We start from the raw sequence: 20,477 nt of genomic DNA on the forward strand, positions 1-20,477 counted from the left end.
ACAAAGAATTATCCAGCCCCAAATGAGGTAGTGCCGAGGTTAAGAAGCTCTGCTCTAGACCTGCGCTGTTCAGCACATACAGTGGCCACCAGCTACCTGTGGCTATCGAGCGCCTGAAATGCGGTTAGTCCGCATACAAGTGGGCTGTAAATATAAAACACACATTGAATTTCAAACACTTAGCAGGACAAAGAGGATGTAAACTAGCTCATTAATAATTTTTATATTGATTACATACTGAAATGCTAATATTTGGGATATATTAGGTTAAATAAAATATATATTATTATAACTAAGTTTACCTGCTTATTTTAACCTTAAAAATGTGGCTACTAGAAAATTAAAAATTACACATGTGGCTCTATTTGTGGCTTGCACTCTATTTCCGCTGGACAGCGCTGGTCTAGACTGTACTGCTTCTCTTGGGGGTGGCGGAGAGTCTTAGGTGAAGTGCAGGTGGGAGGTGAGGGTCGCTGGGGCTGTGGCTGGTTTCTTGAGAAAGGACAAAGGGGATCGTCACATGTCTGCCCCCTGCCAGAGTCCACATCTCCCCTGCTCCCTGCCTCTACGCGGGATGGGCCTCTCTCTGCCAGGACAGAGGGCGGGCAGGGGGCCTGAGCCTGAACCCCTTCTTTATTCCCCACCCCTCAATGGAGGCACCATGCCAGCCTTTCAGGCTGCACTAAAAGTGCCGCAGTGAACAAACAGGCGGGTATGGTGACAGCTGAGGCTTAGAGACCTGAGCGTCCTGGCTCCCGTTCCACTCCCTGGCAGTGCCTAGTTCGGACTTGGGGAGTGGACAAGGGAGGGGAGCGCTCCCAGGCCACTGAGGCCTGGACCACACTCCAGTTTTGTGTTATGACCTTTAGAAACCACCCCTGAGGTTTACATGTGGACAACTGAAGCCAGGGGCCAATGAGTGGAGAGGGTCCCTGGTCTGCACGGTGATCAGGCCCTTTGCTCTCAGGGAAGACCAGTGCCTGATGAGGAAGAGGCTAGAGACAGGCCAGCAGGGCCGCCAGGGCCACTGGAGGCGACAGAGACAATGGGTTGGGGAGGATGTGTGGGAAGACACAGGGATGGGGTTTGGTGGGGGGGCCTGAGAGAGGCAGGGCACTCCAGATGACAGAATGATTTGGGAGCAGTAAGCCACTTTGGCACTTCCAGCTTAGCTCAAGGCACAGAGAGGTTCAGGGGACTTGCCCAAGGGTATCAGCATGGGGTCCCCACCCCTGGGTCCCGCATGCTCCCTCCTCTCAGCACTGACCCCTCCCACGCCAGCAGTGGGGAACATTTCAAATGCTTGGAACAGAGGGCTGCAGGATCCCACCCTGGACTCTCCACCCCTTCATTCACACCAGCCACACCTTCGCCAGACCTGCCCCATGCATGGTGGGGAGACGGGTCATTGCACTTGGGTAGCAGGGGATCCCTGACTTCAATTCCCTCAGCCCAGGTCCTGCTGTCTCAGAAATCCTGCACCCCACCAGGGTTCGTGGACAGGAGAACAGGGCCGGGGGAACAGCATCCTGAACAGGAGAGCGCCTCTGACAAAGACTCCACCTCACACCCTCGTCCCCGACCCCAGCGTGAAGTCAGGGGAAGGCATCTGGGGACAGGGAGCTCATGGCCAGTGCCTGGCGACAGGCAACCACCAGCAGCCCCCACAGGGCGAAGCTGGAGCCTAGGCAACCCCTAGGGCCAGATTCCGCCCTTGGGCAGCTCCCCTCTGGCCCTGCCCCAGCCCCTGGCAAATCCTGGAGGAAGCTGAGCGGAACTGGGAGTGGAGGGAGGGGCTGGGCTGAGGCGGGTGGTGAGCCAGGAGGGTCTGAGGGCGTAAGGGAGGTGCTGAGGGGAGAGCGGGGAAGGGAAAGAGGAGAGGATGCTGGGGAAGCTGAGTGGGTGCTGAGGTCATCCTGGGAGAGGGGCTGGAGAGGTGGGAAGACTCTGGTGAAAGGTCTGGCTCCTGGAAAGGAGTAGTAAGGGTGCTGGGGCTGTGTCAGGGTGTCTGGGAGGGTCTCCGGATTCCGGGGAGGCTGACACAAAGTTTGGGGGCTGTCAGGTTTCTGGGCAAGGTTCTTAGGATTTCTGGGCGCGGGGGCGTCGGATGAGGGACGACTCGGGCTGGAGGCAGGCTGTCCGTGTCCCCGAGTCTGGCGAGGGTCTCAGGATTTCTTGGGCCCAGATTTCGGGCCGAGCCCGGAGTCGGAGGGGGTCTTGGGCCGGCGCGGAGGCCCGGCTCACCTGTAGACATCGGTCCAGAGGTACGTGCCCAGCACGTACACCGCCTCCACGCGGCTCCCGTACTGCAGCCGCACCGTCCGCTCGCGCAGCATCTTCCCCGTAGTGCCCGGCCCCGTGCCAGTCCTCTCTCTTCTGGGTCTGCCTGGAGCACCTGCCGCAGGTAACCCCTCCAGCAGTCCGCAAGCGCCGCGGCCCCCCGGCTCCGCCTTTATCCTGCCGCCGGTGGGCGGAGCGGCCCGTCGGCCTCCTCTCGCAGTGGGCTGTGGGCCCGTCCGTCAAGCGTGGCCACGCCCCCCCACAACTCTTCCCGCGGGGCCCCACCCCCAGGCCCTCCAGCCCTCCCCCCACCCCCAGGCCTCCCAGCCCTGCCCCTCCCCCTCCCAGGCCCACCCCAACCTTCCCCCCCACCATGGTCTGGGTGATGTCAGCAGTTGCCAATTTCCTACTTTCACTGGTTGATTTGCTCATTCTTTCATTCAACATACTTTCAGTGGGCCCCCAGCTGGCCGGCGCCGGGACACAGGGCCAGCCGCCCCTCCGGGCGCCCCCCGGCCCTGCGGGGCAGATAATGCAAATGCGGAGTTGTCATAGGGGCGGGGACAGGAGGCGGTGGCTCAGAACGAGTGGATGCGCTGAACCAGCCCAGGGTCCCGGACCTGAGCCTTCTTAAAGGAGGGGTTTGCAAACTAAGGGGAAAGGAGGAGAGGGAGCTTCCTGACCAAACCGGAAAGCCAGATGCAGCCTGCCCCCTCTCCCCCTTAGCCCCCCAACAATCAGATCAGTATTACAGAGGGAAAGTGGGGAGAGGGGTGGGAGTAGGGAACTTAACAGCCTGCAGGGCCAGAATGCCAAGCCAAGGCACTGGTGGGTGGCGACGGGAGCCTTGGCATGGCTTCCTCAGCGAGGAATGGTCGCCGGTGGAAGTGAAGGAGGCCATCTGGCTGCCCTGGATGGAGGTGCCCCTGGGCAGGGTCCATGAAGACTCCTGCTGGGCTGCTGAGGGTACTGGAGAGAAGGGGATTGATCTGACCCCTGTTGGTGGACTGAAATATTGATGTTCCAGTGGAGGGATAGTGAGGGGGCACCGTTCTGGCCTGGGCCACTGGGCAAAGGACCGTGCCCCTGCAGAGGTCAGTTCGTGTCTTGTGGAGGCTGAGGTTCAGAATGACACCCAGTGGGAGCCTGAAGCAGCCCCCACCGAATCCCAGACCCTTCCAGCTCTGAAGCCAAGCCAGGGCCTGTTCAGATAATTCACATAAGACTGAGTGGTCCTTGGTAGAAGGGGCAGGAACTGACGTGTTCCTGACAGGGCAGAGGTTCTAAGAAGGACGTGGCAGGCTGGAGGGGATGCGTGTTTAGGAAGGGGGTATGTCTGCTAGGGGGATGGGAACCCTGGGACGGGGTGCGTCTGAATAAGAGGGTCGGGGCTCACAAGGGCTCAAGGCTGAGACACACCCAGACTCCTGACCTCAGCGGCCTCCTCGAGGCAGCCCAAATTAGGAGATAGCCAAGACCCCAGCTGTTCCTGGGTAGCCGGCACCTAGGAGGAATGTAGGTGGGGAAGGAGGAAGGCCTGAATCGGGCTAAGGGGGCATCTGTCCTCAAGGTGCACAGACCCAGGGAGATGCTGGTAGCTTTTGATAGGCTCCCGCGGCCGCTGAGTGCACCGTCCAATCAGGAGGCAGGGTGACCACCTGCCAAAGAGGTAAAAAACTTGTGCAGCTCAGAGCTGACTTCGAGGCCTCCGAGGTGGGCTCTTGTCCCGGCATCCCTCTACCAGAATTACTTTTGAGCCCCTACTGTGTGGCAGATACGGGGTGTATGCCAGGGTCCCCACCTTCCTGGACATCATAGAACACAGCACCCTCATTTCACCCACTGGGGCCCAGGGTGGGGGAAGAAGCACCGCACCCGGACCCGGGCCTGGGCAGGTCATCCCAGGAGCAGGGGAGTGATAACATCAGGCAGAGGTGGTGATTGCCAGGAAAGAGTGAATAACAGTGGGCCCTTAATGCGTTCTTTCTGCGTGCCAGGTGCTGTTCCAGCGGCACTTTTCATGCATTGGAATTAGATCATTATACCCTCCCAATAACCCCACCACTTTACAGATGAAGAAAGCGAGCCGCAAAAAGGTTCAAGAATTCTCCCTCAGTCTGGTCTCATAGCGCCTAAGAGCGGCAGAGCCAGGATAGGAACTTGCAGGGGTGCGGTGGGAGGGTTGGGGGTGGATGGCAGGGGCAAAGCAGGTAAGAGCCGGGAAGGAATGTTGTCTCTTAACTGGCAGAAGACGAATCCCAAGTTCTAATCCCAGCCCCGCCTTTGTGGAACCTTGGATAATTCACCCAGCCTGCCATTTGGAGCCCCATTTTCCTCATCTGTGAATGAAGTGATCTCTCCGCCCAGATGTAAGGATGACATGACATGAGACGATGTACAGAAAACACTAGCACAGTCTGGCACAGGCGAGCGCTCAAGAAATGAAACTCCCTCTTCTTAAAAAAAAAAAAAATCCCACCCAGGCTCGGCTGACACAAGCTCCAAGGCTCCTGTCCCTGGCTCGGGGCCTGCAGTGTTGGGTCACGGCGCCTGGTTGGTGGGATGGGAGCCTCCGGGTGCCCAAGGGTTTAAAATAGCTGAAGTGGTCACAGCTGTTGGTGGATTCGGGGCCGGAGGTCTCAGCCATCACGGCTGCTCCCCTGGGACCCAGAAGAGCCACGAGGCACCTCATTGTGCCTTTTGGGGAAGGTCAGCAAAGGGCAGGCTTAGCTTGGGCCAGTTCTGGCACCGACCTGCACCTCACACCCCCAATTCAGTCTGGCTCCCGCCAAGCAAGTGGCCGGAGAAGCTGGGCTGGGAGAAGCTCGTCTGAGCTGTCTCTCGCTGTGCCAGGCCTTGAGGGGACCGGGGAGATGACCCAGATAATTCACGGGCCTGCCTTGTGCTCAAGTTCACTGATGGCATCATACATGCAAGAATTTAAAAAGGAAGAAATACACAAGTAATACCTGATCATTTTCTTTTTTTTTTTTTTTTTGGCCTCTCCGCTTGGCTGGTGAGATCTTAGTTCCCCGACCAGGGATCAAACCTGTGCCCCCTGCAGTGGAAGCACAGAGTCCTAACCACTGGACCGCCAGGGAACTCCTCTACCTGATCATTTTGGAAAAATAATTTTAAAAAAGGTCTCCCATGACCCCAGGGCTAGAGATGAGCATCGTGAACACTTTGGCATGTGATCTCACAGGGCCCACGCAGAGGCAGTCGGACGCTGCTGTGGGTGACTGCGCTAAGTGAGTCCTAGGCTGGGCCAAGAGCTGCTCTAAGGGCTTCACATCTCTTAGCTCATTTAATCCTCCCAATAACCCTAAGAGCTGGGAGCTATTATTATCCCCAGTTTGCACAGAGACATCGACCAGCCTGGCGGTGAAGAGCATGCATGACCTTTGGACTTGGCAAACCTGAGGTCAAGTCCAGCTCAGCCCCTCAGTAGCTTGGGGACCTCTCTGGGCCTCGGTTTCTACCTCTGTATAGGAGATACTAGCAATACCCAGCCCACAGGGTTGTAAGGAATAACCAGCTGATACACAGCAAAACGCTTAGTGCATTAGGACTACAGACTCAAGTCCTAGTAGATGGAAATTATTTTCTATGCCTGTATATAGTTAACTTTTTGTAAAAATAGGCTTCTGACTGTACGTGCTATTTGATATCACACTTTAAAGGCCTCTGCAATGTGTCATAAGCATACATTCATACCCCTTCATGACGTCCAGAACTTCAGAGTCTGCAAATCAAAGCAAGGTTCTAATTAGCCGAGGAGACTCAGAGAGAGAGACAGGGACGGTGCAAGGTCCTCCAGCCAGATAGCAAATGAAGGAACCCAGGGCACACAGTGGACATTATTCAGTGAACCACTGTGTGCCAGGCTGTACCGGGTACCAGGTGGTCTGAGATGTGAAAACAGGCAGCCATAGTACAGCTGTGGCCTCGAGGGAGTGGGAGGGCAGGAACAGGGAGGTGCCCTGTGATCACCTTTAGGCCCCCCCGAAGCCACCCAAGCTGTGTCTAAGATCCTCAAATACAGAAGCTCTGGAGGGGCCACTGAGCCAGGGCCCTGGGGGCCCAGAGGAGGGGAAGCAGGGCTAGCATGCCAAATAAGGGGATGGAGCTGGGTGTCCAAGGTGAGACCAGGAGGGTGGGCTGGACATAGGGAGGGGAAGATGAAAGAGTGTTCCTGACAGAGGGAAGTACACATGCAAGGCTTGGTGAGTTCTATCTGGCCAGGGCCGGGGATGGGGAGAGTCTGGCCTGGCCATGGCCATGTCACACAATGCCTTATTGTATAGGTCATGAAGAGGGCTTTTGGCTTTATCTTAAGGTCACAGGAAAGCCTAGGAAGGACCTTGAAACATGGCAATGATATGATGGTGCTTTAGGCAAATCACTCTGGCTGCCATGTGGAGCTGAATTCGACAGGAATTTTGACAGGAGGCCAGAGTGGTAAGGTGATGGGGCCTGGGTCATCACCCCCAAGGCAGCTACTCTGTGCCCAGGGACCTCCTCTCCCCCCAACTCTGCCCTCAAGAGCAGCTCCCCATACTCTGGGCCTTTCCTTTGTCCCTCACATCCCCTTTTCCCCAGCAAAGCCCACTCTCTCAGCCCACTCCTTTGCAAGGGTTCCCTGGCCAGCCAGTGAAGGATGGGCTCTGGTATGGGGCATTAATTTTGCTCCTGTTCCTGCCCTTGGTCCTGCCAGATATTCCACTCAGGAGGAGGGCAGAGCTGGGGTGTTACATTGTTATATTTATGCAGTGACTGGAGCCAGGCCGTTATTCAGCCGCTAATACCATAGGTATTCAGAATGAGGGACGTGTGTCCTGCTCTATACTCACCCCTCAAATCCTTCCGGGGCTCTTGTCACCTACAGAAATTTATTTTAAGGAACTGCTTCGTGCCATTGTTCGGGTTAGCAATGCTGAAGTTTGCAGAGTAGGCCAGCAGGCTGGCTGGAATTTGGGAAGAGTTGATGCTGCAGTCTTGAGTCTGAAATTTGCAGGCCGGAAACTCAGGCAGGGTTTCTATGATGTATTCTTGAGGCAGAATTTCTTCTTCTGGAAACCTCAGTCTTTGCTCTTGAGACCCATCCACACTATGCGGGGGGCGGGGGACGGTGACTTGCTTTACACAAAGTCTATTGATTTATTTTATTTTATTTTTTTGGCCATGCCAGGCGGCCTGTGGGATCTTAGTTCCCCAACCAGGGATTGAACCCAGGCCCTCAGCAGTGAAAGTTCTGTGCCCTAACCACTGGACCACCAGGGAATTCCCAAAGTCTATTAATTTAAATGTTAATAACATCTAAATAAAAAATACCTTCATAGGGCTTCCCTGGTGGCGCAGCGGTTGAGAGTCCGCCTGCCGACGAAGGGTACCCAGGTTTGTGCCCCGGTCCGGAAGGATCCCACATGCCGCGGAGCGGCTTGGCCCGTGAGTCATGGCCGCTGAGCCTGCGCGTCCGTGAGCCTGTGCTCCGCGACGGGAGAGGCCACAACAGTGAGAGGCCCGCGTACCACAAAAAAATAAAAGCAAAAAACCCAAAACCTTCATAGCAACACCTAGTCTGGTGTCTGACTAAAACAACTGGGGAGCCAGAGCCAAGTCGATCTGACACTTAAAAGTAGCCTTCGGGCTTCCCTGGTGGCGCAGTGGTTGGGCGTCCACCTGCCGATGCAGGGGACACGGGTTCATGCCCCAGTCCGGGAGGATCCCACGTGCCGCGGAGTGGCTGGGCCCGTGAGCCATGGCCGCTGAGCCTGTGCGTCCGGAGCCTGTGCTCCGCGATGGGAGAGGCCGCAACAGTGAGAGGCCCGCATACTGCAAAAAAAAAAAAAAGTAGCCTTCATGGTGCCAGAAAGGGGGCTAACGCTCTGATGCACGAGGTCATCATTTACAGAGCACTGACTTCTTACCAGGCGTTCTTTTTTTTCTTATTCAAGTATAGTTGATTTACAATGTTGTGCTAATTTCTGCTGCACAGCGAAGTGATTCAGTTATACGTATATATACATTCTTTTTAAAATATCCTTTTCCATTATGGTTTATCACAGGATACTGAATATAGTTCCCTGTGCTATACAGTAGGACCTTGCTGTTTACCCATTCCATATATAATTGTTTACATCTGCTAACCCCAACCTCCCACTCCATTCCTCCCCCAGCCCCTCCCCCTTGGCAACCACCAGTCTCTTCTCTATGTCTGTGAGTTTGTTTCTGTTTCATAGATAGGCTCATTTGTGTCATATTTTAGATTCCACATACAAGTGATCTCATATGGTGTTTGTCTTTCTCTTTCTGACTTACTTCACTTAGTATGATAATCTCTAGTTGCATCCACGTTGCCACAGATGGCATTATTTCATCCATTTTCATGGCTGAGTAGTATTCCACTGTGTATAGGTACCACATCTTCTTTATCCACTCATCTGTCAGTGGACATTTAGGTTGTTTCCATGTCTTGGCTGTTGTGAATAGTGCTGCTATGAACACAGGGGTGCATGTACCTTTTTGAATTATGGTTTTGTCTGAGTATATGCTCAGGAGTGGGATTGCTGGATCATATGGTAATTCTATTTTTAGTTTTCTGAGGACCCTCCATACTGTTCTCCATAGTGGCTACACCAACGTACATTCCCACCAACAGTGTAGGCGGGTTCCCTTTTCTCCACACCCTCTCCAGCATTTGTTATTTGTAGACTTTTTAATGATGGCCGTTCTGACCGCGGTGAGGTGATACCTCATCGTAGCTTTGATTTGCATGTCTCTAATGAGTAGTGATGTCGAGCATCTTTTTCATGTGCCTATGCTTGCCAGGCATTCTTGCTGCAACCCCAGAGGCACCCTCACTTTACATTCCAAAGGGTAAATTGACTTGCCCATCATCCTATCATAGTCACTGAGATTCAAACCCAGCTCAGTGGGAGGACAGAACTTGGATTCTTAATCCCTCCACGTCCCTAAAGCAGAGCTACGAATGTGGACCTTGAATAAGATGTGATGGGTCAAACCTCTGAAGAGCTGCCATGGGGCCGGATTAAGCTGACTGGTCTGTGTAGACCTGTGCTGTCCAACATGGTAGGTAGTTGTTGCCACCTGGGGCTACTGAGCGCTTGAAATGTGGCTAGTCCAAATTTAGATGCACTGGAAGTGTAAAATACACAGATTTCAAAGACTTAGTGTGCAAAAAATAAAATAAAATAAAAAAGATAATCAAAAATATATTGACTACCTATTGAAATGATAATATTCTGGATGTATTGGGTTACATAAAAATATTATTCAAATTAATTTCACCTATTTCTTTTAATTAAAAAAATGTGGCTACTAGAAAATTGAAAACTACATGTGAAATTGTGCGCTTGTGGCTTGTATTATATTTCTATTGGCGGTGCTGGTCCAGACTCTTCTAAACTGTTAGGCAGGAACTGTGGCCACCTTGTTTGTGATCACCCCTCCTGGGTTGAGCCTTGGTGCCTGGGCATAGTACATACATATTTGGTGGAGAGAGTGGAATTGCTCTGGAGTTCCCAGAGGGCATCAGTGAGGTCTGTGACAAGAAGATACAGAAAAGGAAATGTGGTGGAGGATGGAAGAGGTTAGTGACCACAAGGTGGCGCCAGATCCCCGTTTTAGAAGCAGGGAGGAGAGAGGTTTTTTTTTCACCTGAGAAAAGGTACCAGCCAGCGTGAATCTGAGAGATCAAGGATGCCTCCTGTCTCTGTCCAGCCTCACTCAGCTCCTTCCTTTAGCTTTTGGAACCCTCTCCCCCACAGGCTTTTGGGGTCAGGGTTTCAGGGACTCTGTGTGAGGTCCAGTCCCTTAAAGTAGGGTCCCCTCCCTGGACAGAGGGGCAACTGAGGCCCAGAGAAGGGGGAGTGAGGCCTGAAGAGGGGCAGTGACCTGCCCAAGCCTATTGGTAGCAGAGCCAGGTCCTTTGAGCCTCATCCTTTATGGCTGTCCTGTTGCCTTAATGCCTTGGCCCCTTGAGCCTGGGTCGTTGATGCACTCTAACAAGCTCAATAAATAATCACTGAGTGTGTGCCAGGCATTGGGCCGGGCAGGAGAAGGTGTGTGATCTATAAGACACATGTGCACACATACACACACATACCCTTTTATAAGAATGCTTCTTAGGCATTTATAACTACCTGGGCGTAGGTGCTATAATTATTCTTGTTATACCCCACGAGATGGTTAAATTCTCCATCTCTAGAAGAAGACTCTTAGATTTAAACCCCAGCTCTGACACTTGCTAGCTTTTGAGACCTCGGACAAGCCATTTTACTTGAGTCTTGATTTTCTCATCTGTGTAATGGGGTAACAATGACCCCTACTTCCCAGGTTGTCATAAGATTAAATGAGATAGTACATATAAAGGGCCAGGCACGTAGAAAGTGCTTGATTCATCTTGCCTGTGGTTTTAATAGTCATCAGTCAAGGCCTCTGCTGACCAGTGCTACAGCAAAAGCATCAGCTAAGTTCCATGGAGGGAATGCACTGACAGCTTAATAAGCGTTCCCCGGGAAGAAGATCCTGTGGCAGGAATTCAGTGCAAGTTGTTTGTTTGAGAGGCAGTGCCAGGAAACACCAGTAAGGGAGCGAGGAATTATGGCGGTAAAGGTTAGGGAATAAAGCGATTTACCTTGGTGGGCAACTGCTGCTTGTGGAGCACTAACTCAGTTATCCCAGCGAGGGGCGAGGGAGCTGGGGTGTTCATCCTCCATCCTCCAACTGTACCATGGGTGGAGGGCTGCGCCTGGGTGGGGGCTGGGGTAATTCCCCAGCACTCCTGGTTTGTTGTCTGCTCAAAGAGAAAGCCTTCAGGCAGAGATACAGGTGCTGCTGGAAGTCTGGCTGGTATGCACAGCCTCTGCTTCAAGAGAGAAGGGAGAAGTTAATTCAAGTTGAGGAAAGAAGGGAAGGCTTTATGGAAGAGGTGGCCTTTGAACGCACCTTTGAAGGTTGGGTAGGAGTTTGACAAGCAGAGATGAGGGAAGGGTATTCCTGGCAGGAGGCAGAGCACAGCCAAGGAAAGGAAATGTGGAGGGGCAGGGTAAATTGTGGGGGGATATTTTGGGGGCAAAGCCAGGAAAACAGTCCCGGGATAAGCCATGGAGCCCTCAATTGCCAGGCCAGAGAGCATTCTGGCTGGATTCTTTGGGCAGTAGGGAGCCATGGAAAGTAGGATCTCTCTCTGCTGCAGGTGAGGGTAGGTGGGAGGGACTTCTGAGAGCAGGTGGGAGGCTGTACTCCAAGTGACAAGTGATGAGAGCCCAGATGGGACAGTGGAACTGACCTTAGGGGCAAACTGGAGAGCGGAGCACAGGCTCCGGACGCGCAGGCTCAGTGGCCATGACTCCCGGGCCCAGCCGCTCCGCGGCATGTGGGATCTTCCCGGACCGGGGCACGAATCCGTGTCCCCTGCATCGGCAGGCGGACTCTCAACCACTGCGCCACCAGGGAAGCCCTTGGAGCCCTTTCTTTCCTTCTGCTGGGTAGAAACCTCAGTTGAGCTCCTTTCTGAGTGGCTGTCAATGGCTGTGCCATATGCCCAGCTTCCAGCAGGGGGCACCAATGACACAAGGAACCCTCAGCCTCAGCGCTCAAAGAAGGAAGAAAGAAGGGGCTCGTTCTGTTAGTTAATTAGACGGATTCCATTCTTTAGGGGGAAGTTTGCGGTGACACAGCCAGGATAACCCTGGAGTTGGGCAGCGTGGATTTGAATTCTAGTGCTGGTCTACCTTTCTGTGTCTTCACCTTTCCATGTTGCCACCTGTAAAATGCGGATGATTGAAAGTATCTTCTTCACATGATTGTTAAAACGATGAAATGAGATAAAGCACATAAAGCCCCTGGTACATAGTAGGTGCTGCTGTTACTGGTGGGCAGGGTCTGGATACAGCATTACCTATGAGGACTGAAGCCAGGAGGCTGGTTGTCTGTAGAAGGTGACATGAGCAGTCCAGAGACCCTGGGCCTCGCCAGAGAGTGCCCAGTCCATCTGGACAGTCTGGCGACCCCTGCGAGGACCTCAGATCACTGGGAAAGTGGGAGCAGGTGACCTGATTTTAATTTCCACAGCTATTGTTACATGAGTGTCAATGTGAGTTTTTGGTGTCCTTGAGGGTGGCTTTTCTGAGTAGAAAAAAGTATTCGGACTCTCCTTTGGTTTACAAAAATTGTTAATTTAGGATGTTCAATTTATTATATTTATAAATTCAACAATCTCACTTTAGTCTTTGAGTTAGCTTAAAAATCTTCTTTTACGAATATAGCAACTTTTAAAATAATTTTAAGGGGGCATTGGATGAATGTTTTTTCTATAATCTTGGTTAATTAAACAGGCTTAAACATCTTAAACTACACTTATACATTTAATATACTCAGTTTCTTTTTAAAATACTTGCTTTAATGACAAAACTCTCTCAAGCACTTAAATAGATCTTAGAAATCTAATAATTATATTTATAAATATGGTGAATTTAAATTCTTATAACTATTTTAATACTGTTAACAAATTTAGTAAGATTTGGACTTAAAAATCACAAGTCTAAATCAATCAATGATTTGTTTATGCATTTTAAATTAGAAACTTAAGGCTGATCTGTTATTCCCATAGAGCACATTCTTTTAAATATTACAAATACTTAAAATTCCAAACATGTGCCCATCATTTTTATTTAACACAAACATGTAACTACTATATGTTCGATTCTCTTAAATTTTTTTTTTACTCAATTCTTTTCATGCTTAAGAGAGGTGGGCTCACTGAGTCAAGGATTTTACCACCTCAAGCAAATTTTGGGGTTGACTTCCCAAGCCATTTTGGGGTGATCATCTCCTCTAAGATTCCCTAACGTCCACAGAAACCTCAGGCTTAGACTTAGGTTTTTGCCCATGACCTTGATGGGACTTGAGTCCCCCTTATCATCACTTGAAAAGGATCTCCCATCATCTAAAAAGGGAGTGGTTGTGTAGCCTGGCTCTTGTGAGTTCAGTTTACATATTCCCCATTTCTCAAGTCAGATTTGAGGCTCAGTGTCTGGGTTTGGGTTTGGGTTCAACTGATGGATTTACTCCTTGATTCTATTCTGAGCTCCGTTCAGAGACTTCCTTTTGGGGCCACCCTGTTACAGGTGTCTAAATCACACCCAGCTGAATCTCTCTGCTTTTGCCTGGCTCCTCAGGACAATTCTAAGGTTTTTATAGGGATAATGAGTCTACTCTTAGAAGCCAGGATACGGCTGAAGAAATTGGAAGTGGGTGGAATCTTCCTCCTTATTCAGGACCATCCCCCCCCATCATCCTGGCTAACGTAGACCCCGCCCCCATCACTCTCTATCACAAAAATCGCCCTAGCTTAGTTTCCTCAGATTGTTTGTTACCAGCTGAAAATACCTTACGTAGGCAAAAAAACACAGTTAAATCTGAATTTCAGATAAACGATGGATAATTATCCCAGGTTCCAAGTATTGCTTGGGACATGGAAAATGATTTGGTGTTTACCCGAAATTCAAATTTAACTGAGTGTCCTGTAGTTTATCTGGCAGCCCTACTTATTTGTGTTGATAATGTCTGTCCTCCACCCTCTCCCTGCGAGCCTGGAGGGGTCATTCCCTCTGTCTTGTTCACTGCTGTGCTCCTGGTCCCAGGACAGGATCCAACTCATGGTAGGTGCTCAATGAATGAGTGAGTGAATGCAGGAGCTGACAGAGGTACCATAACCGAGCAGAACCCTGCCACGTCCCCCGCCTCTTTTTTGTAGAAAAGCTTTAGCCTCCTAGGCCTTCCCTGAGGTCCAAAGAGCAAATTTAATCAGAGAAATGAAAAAACGCAGAAGCAAAGGAAAATAGCCAAGCAAGGCAAAATAATAGTTTAACCATAAAACAAAGCAAGGATCTTTAGTCCCTCCTTATGGGCTATAGATAATATTCTGAGACACGTCCTTTGAGCTGTTTTGCAGATACTGAAACCCCCACCAGGTGGAAGAGGTTAATTGTATGCTGACCACTTAGACCCCAGACTGGCTGGAACTAGAAGGTTGATGACGCTGACTCCCGATTATGTGACCACCAACCAATCAGAAGAACGTCCATGAGCTGACTGTGACCCCGCAACTCTCTCCCTCACCCTGTCTTTAAAACCCCTTCTCTGAAATCCACTGGGGAGTTCGGGTCTTTTGAGAATTAGCTACCTGTACTCCTTGCTTGGCACCTGCAATAAACACTGCCCTTTCCTTCACTGCAACCAGTGTCAGTAGATTGGCTTTACTGTTAATGGGCGAGGGAACCCAAGTTTGGTTTGGTAACAGTATCAGTTCAGGCTGGCCAGGTGGGGAGAGCCAGGACCAAGTGGGGGGCGAGTGCTGCAGTGGGGCAGGGTTGACTTTTCCCAACAGCAGTTCCACACCTCAGGGTGTGACTGAGGGGCCATGACATTCCATCTGCTCCACCATCGCGAGGCTGGGAGATGGTACCTAGAGCAGGGCTGAGTGCATCCCGCACCCTGAGCAGGAGCTCAGTCACCCTCTAGTCCCACTCTGGGTGTGGCCTCTGTGTGCCCAAGAGAGAAGACAGGAGTCACACATGTGGCCTGCAGGAGTGTCCTCTCTCCTGGGGCCAGGTGGGTGACCCTCCTGCCCTCACAAGCCATGGGCTCTAAGGTGGAGCCCTGGGGTCCCCATGGGGCTGGGACGCATGGCTCCTGGCTGGGGTGGTCAGGCCTGGATTAAGAGGGGCCTGTGAGGGGTCGAAGCCTCAGCCCCTGCCCCCATTAACCAGACTCCACGTGCACAGATGAGCTGATGCTCACCCAGGCCAGCCCAGACGCACACGTGCATGCATACACACACACACACACACACACACACGATCTCTCTTCACTCCCACACCGAGGTCTCACACACGAGCTGCTGCTTCAGTCCCATGAACCCTGTAAGTAATGGCTCCCAGAAGCCTCCTATGCCCCTCCCTGGGACCAGCACCCCTCTTGGAGGGCATGTCTCATCCTGAGCATCAGGGAGGGGTGGGGAGCCTGCCCCCTCCCTGGCAGTGAACTCCTGGCGTTCAGGGACCTCTGATTCCTCTCTGTCCCCAGTGCCTGGCACAGGGCTTGGAAACACTCAGGAACCAGTTAATGAGGGTGAGATCAGAGACCTTGTCCCCGTGTAGCAGCCGGATTAATCACTGCACACCCGCTTCATGCCAGGCACCACGTTACGCTCTTTACAGGTATGAACTCACCGAGTGTTCTCACTGCGGTGGCTGCTGCTCACCCTCACATCCCTGAGGAGGAAACTGAGGCACAGAGAGCTTAAGTGATGTCCGTGGTGAATTTACCGGAGCCCTGTGAGCCTGCCAAACGGTGAAGGTTAAGAAATGCCACCACCCTTGTGTTTCAGGAAATGGTTTACTGTGCAGGGCCCCGCCTCGCCCGTATGACTTACCTAAGACTCACGGACGCTCCCCCCGCTTCCCCGTGACAAGGCCAGACACAGACCCTCCAAACTCCTATTCTTTGCCCAATAAATGAGCCGTTCGTTCTCACTGATCAATCAGAACAAAATGCTTGTTAACCAGACTTAAGCTTCTTTCCTTCATCCAGGCCCCTGAACTGTAGCCCCCTGGAGGCAGCCGACAGCCCCACTGCAACCACCAGAACAGGGTAGAACGTTCTCTGAGCTACCTTCCCAGCATGCACCCTTTCATCCCACTTTCCCACTCCTGATCCTTCTAGCTCTGTTGACTCCTCTCTGTAAAAGAAAACCTCTTTTTGCCCACTTCTTGAGAGGCTTGCAGAATTTACACTCAGAGCATTCTCCCTGGTGCCGTAGCTCCCTGCCACCCCTATCTCAATAGTGCCTTCCCTGCGAGCGTCCTCTTGAATGAATTCTCTCCTTGCTCAGTCTGAATTTCTTGGGTTTTCCTGGACATAACTTATCCAAGGTCACACAGCTAGCAAGTGGCAGAGTCAGGGCTCAGACCCAGGCCTTCTGTTCCAGAAGCTCTGCTAACATGCCTGTTGCGGCCCTCTACACCCTACACACCTCCAACACTGCACGCAAACACAGGTGCAACATGCGTAAGAAAGGCGCATCTCCAGGCTCGCAGGCTCGCACCTGTGCTCATGCCCCCACCACCAGTGCCCCCATCCTCAAGGCAAGGCTCATCCTCACACAGGTGTGCACGTCCCCCCCTCCCCCCCCACCACGTGCACATGCGCACACCCTCACTCCCTCTCCCAGCCTTCCAGGCACAGCAGGCTCACGGTCTTGGTGCCTGGAAAGGAAGCTGAGTCTGAAGAAAAGCTTGTGGCCGGCTCTGACCGTGACCCCACTCTCCCTTCATCCCTCCTCTGCCTGCCGGGATCTCCTGATCCCCCCACCCCTGTGCTCTCCCAGGGTGTCAGACAGGCTGCAGAGGTCACTGATCCCTCAGTGGGTTTCGATTCAGGCCCCTGGGGGGAGGGAGCCGGAGTGTGTGGTTAATGAGTGTGGGCTCCAGCCCCCAGGATCCAGCCGGCAGTGTGGAAAGAAGGCCTGGCTAGAGCCGCATAGACTCAGGCATTGCTCCCTATCCCACCCCATCCAGAGAGCAGTAGGTTTGCATCCGGGTTTGAATTTTTGCTCTGCTGCCTGCCAGCTGGGTGGCCTTGGACTAGTTATTTAACCTCTCTGAGCCTCAGTGTTTTCATCTGTTGCATGAGGACAATTAAAAAGACAAGCTACTGTTTATTGAGCACTTACTATGTGCCAGACATTGGGCCAACGACCTTAAATGGATTAATTAATTTAATCCTCCCAGCAACCTGCCAGTGTAGATTTTACTTTGAATCACGTGAAATTGCCATTTTTATAGGTCAAAAATAGTCAAGTGCTGACAAATTATTTAGTTTAGCCTCTTATCACCATCCCTGTGTTACAGATGAGGAAACAGACTCAGAGAGGCTGTGGCCTGCCCAATGTCACACAGCCATGAAGTAGCAGAGCTGGGATTTGGACCCAGGTCCCCCTGGCTCTCCTGCTACACTTTTAATCTCAATGCTGGGCCTTGGTGAGGACCAAACCAAACCATGTCAAGTGTTCAGCACAGCACCAGGCACACAGTACGTGCTCAATAAATGTACTCTTCCTTTCCTTGCTTGCCAGGGTGAGTCCTCTCAGAGCTAAAACCTTAACCCCCTACCAGGCTAGATGACTGACTCCCCCATTTCTCCCCCAGCCCCTCCCTCTGACCTGTCATCCATTCCAATGCTGGGGTGAAATCACACGCTGGCCTTGCCCCACACTTGACCCTCATCCTCCACCATCATCTAAGTGGGTCCTGGCAAAGGCAAGCCGCCCTCTTGCAGGGAGTCTTCTTGGATGGGCACCTCCCTGCCAGGTGCCCACCCCGCTTCCTGGGCTCAGGTTCAACACCATGTTCAATTAGTTCTGCAAGTGCCCACGGAGGCCATGTGTCTGGAGCACTCAACAAGGGCCCTGGAGCCAGAGCACCCCCCGAGTTCCTCAGCTAATGTATGTGCCCAGCACTGGGATCAGTGTTTCCTGTGGTCTCTAACTTCACTCCTACAACAACCCTTTGCGTGGAGTGGGGGGGAGTACCTTTATTCTTCCCATCTTGCAGATGGGAGACTGAGGCTCTGATAATTAAAGTGACTTGTAGTCTTGAGGTAAACCTGAGGATAGAGGAGGGCTGTGACCTCCGCCCAGGGAAATGAAGGGGCACATCCTGGTGGACGCTTGGAGAGACCCTTGAGTGGCTAGACTGTCAACAGGGAGAGGTAGGGAGGTGAGAAAAGAGGGGAAGGGCAAGCTGGGCCGAGGATACCATGTGATCAAGGCTTGGACGTTTTAATGTTTTTTATTTTTAACAACTTAGCACCCTAAGGTTCCCTAATCCTAACATTTTACTGGTCTAAGGTCATATATTTCTTCCATTCTAAGCTTTTATTAACCCAAAAGTTTAGAAACTTGGAGGTTCTATAATTCAGGGCTCCCCAAACCCTGGGTCCGCGGCCTGTTGGAACTGGGCGGCACAGCAGGAGGTGAGCGGCCGCGGAGCGATGGAAGCTTCATCTGCTACTCCCCATCACTTGCTTTACTGTCTGAACCATCCTCTCCTCCCCTGCTCCCGTCCGTGGAAAAATTGTCTTCCACAAACCGGTCCCTGGTGCCAAAGAGTTGGGGACCGTTGCTATAATTCACACATGCTGAGGAGCCTTTGTGTCTCAGATCCGGTAATTTGCAGATTCTATGATTAATTTCAGGAAGATGCTGGGTATGTGGGTGGGGAAGGCAGGGACAAATCTGGTACATAAGCATCACTCCCCCCACCCCCTTGCACCCGCCTTCCTCAAGTGTCAACTTCCCCAGGGCTGGGTACAGAAAAGGAATCAGGAAATACTTACAGAATGATTGATGTTTGGGCAAGAAAGGACAGGGCTGGCTTGGGGGTGTGAATGGGGGCCGGGGATGGTTCTTGGCCAGGTACAGGGCTCGTGTTGGCACAGTTAGGAGGAAAGGGTCAAGTGCATTTGTTGGAAGCCCACGTAAAGTTGTGGATAAAAGGGTGAGCATCTGAGCCTGTATATGAAATGGGAACTATGCCAACATTGGCTTGCAATGGAGTCAGACTTGCAGTCCAGCCCCAAGGCTGCTGTGAGGCCAGGATAAACCAAAATGGGGGTTGGCCAATCTCTTTCGTATAGATGGCCAGATAGTAAATATTTTAGGCGCTGTGGACCAAGACACAGTGTGTTCTTTTAGCACAGATATACTGTCATTGTGGGATAAGCACAATACATTTCCATCTAATTAGATTAAAAAAAGAATACACGCTCCACTGCACCTTTAAAGTGCACCATTTGCCCATCAACGGATGAATGGATTAAAACATGTGACATGGGGCTTCCCTGGTGGCGCAGTGGTTGAGAATCTGCCTGCCAATGCAGGGGACACGGGTTCGAGCCCTGGTCTGGGAAGATCCCACGTGCCGCGGAGCAACTAGGCCCGTGAGCCACAATTACTGAGCCTGCGCGTCTGGAGCCTGTGCTCCGCAACAAGAGAGGCCGCGATAGTGAGAGGCCTGCGCACCGCGATGAAGAGTGGCCCCCGCTTGCCGCAACTAGAGAAAGCCCTCGCACAGAAACGAAGATCCAACACGGCCATAAATAAAATTAAAAAAAAAAAAAAAGAATGATCCATGCTTTAAAAAATAAAAATTTTAAAAAAAGTGTTTAAAAAATACAAAACAAAACATGTGACACATACATACAACGGAATATTATTCAGCCTTAAAAAGAAGGGGATTCTGACACATGCTACAACATGAATGGATCTTTTTTATTATTATTACTTTTTTAATAGGTCTTTATTGGAGTATAATTGCTTCACAGTGCTGTTAGTTTCCATTGCACAACAAAGTGTATCAGCCACATGCATACACATGTCCCCATATCCCCTCCCTCTTGCATCTCCCTCCCACCCTCCCTATCCCACCCCTCTAGGTCATCACAAAGCACTGAGCTGATCTCCCTGTGCTATGCAGCTGCTTCCCACTAGCTATCTGTTTTACATTCGGTAGTGCATATATGTCCATGCCACTCTCACTTTGCCCCAGCTTCCCCCTTCCGCTCCGTGTCCTCAAGTCCATTCTCTATGTCTTTATTCCTGCCCTGCAACTAGGTTCATCCGTATCTTTTTTTTTTTTTTTAGATTCCATATATATGTGCTAGTATATGGTATTTGTTTTTCTGACTTACTTCACTCTGTATGACAGACTCTAGGTCCATCCACCTCACTACAAATAACTCAATTTCATTTCTTTTTATGGCTGAGTAATATTCCATTGTATATATGTGCCACATCTTCTTTATCCATTCATCTGTCGATGGACACTTAGGTTGTTTCCATGTCCTGGCTATTGTAAATAGTGCTGCAATGAACATTGTGGTACATGAGTCTTTTTTTTTTTTTTTTAACATCTTTATTGGAGTATAATGCTTTACAATGGTGACATGACTTTTTTTGAATTATGGTTTTCTCAGGGTATATGCCCAGTAGTGGGATTGCTGGATCATATGGTAGTTCTATTTGTGTTTTTTTAAGGAACCTCCATACTGTTCTCCATAGTAGCTGTATCAATTTACATTCCCACCAACAGTGCAAGAGGGTTCCCTTT

At 51.3% G+C, this 20,477-nt stretch overlaps 1 protein-coding gene across 1 annotated transcript in view; it reads right to left on the minus strand.

Annotated features, from left to right (window-relative positions):
- Window positions 1–2,412, minus strand: part of LOC116740164 (protein-arginine deiminase type-2) — a 46,118-nt gene extending 43,706 nt beyond the window's left edge. The window contains exon 1 of the mRNA XM_032605501.1: window positions 2,245–2,412. Coding sequence (XP_032461392.1) covers window positions 2,245–2,336 — 92 coding nt within the window. The 5' untranslated portion in view covers window positions 2,337–2,412. The remainder of the gene's footprint in view (window positions 1–2,244) is intronic.
- Window positions 2,413–20,477: the final 18,065 nt, after the last annotated feature.

This window comes from Phocoena sinus, chromosome 1 (assembly GCF_008692025.1).
Source record: "Phocoena sinus isolate mPhoSin1 chromosome 1, mPhoSin1.pri, whole genome shotgun sequence".
Classification (NCBI taxonomy): Eukaryota; Metazoa; Chordata; class Mammalia; order Artiodactyla; family Phocoenidae; genus Phocoena; species Phocoena sinus.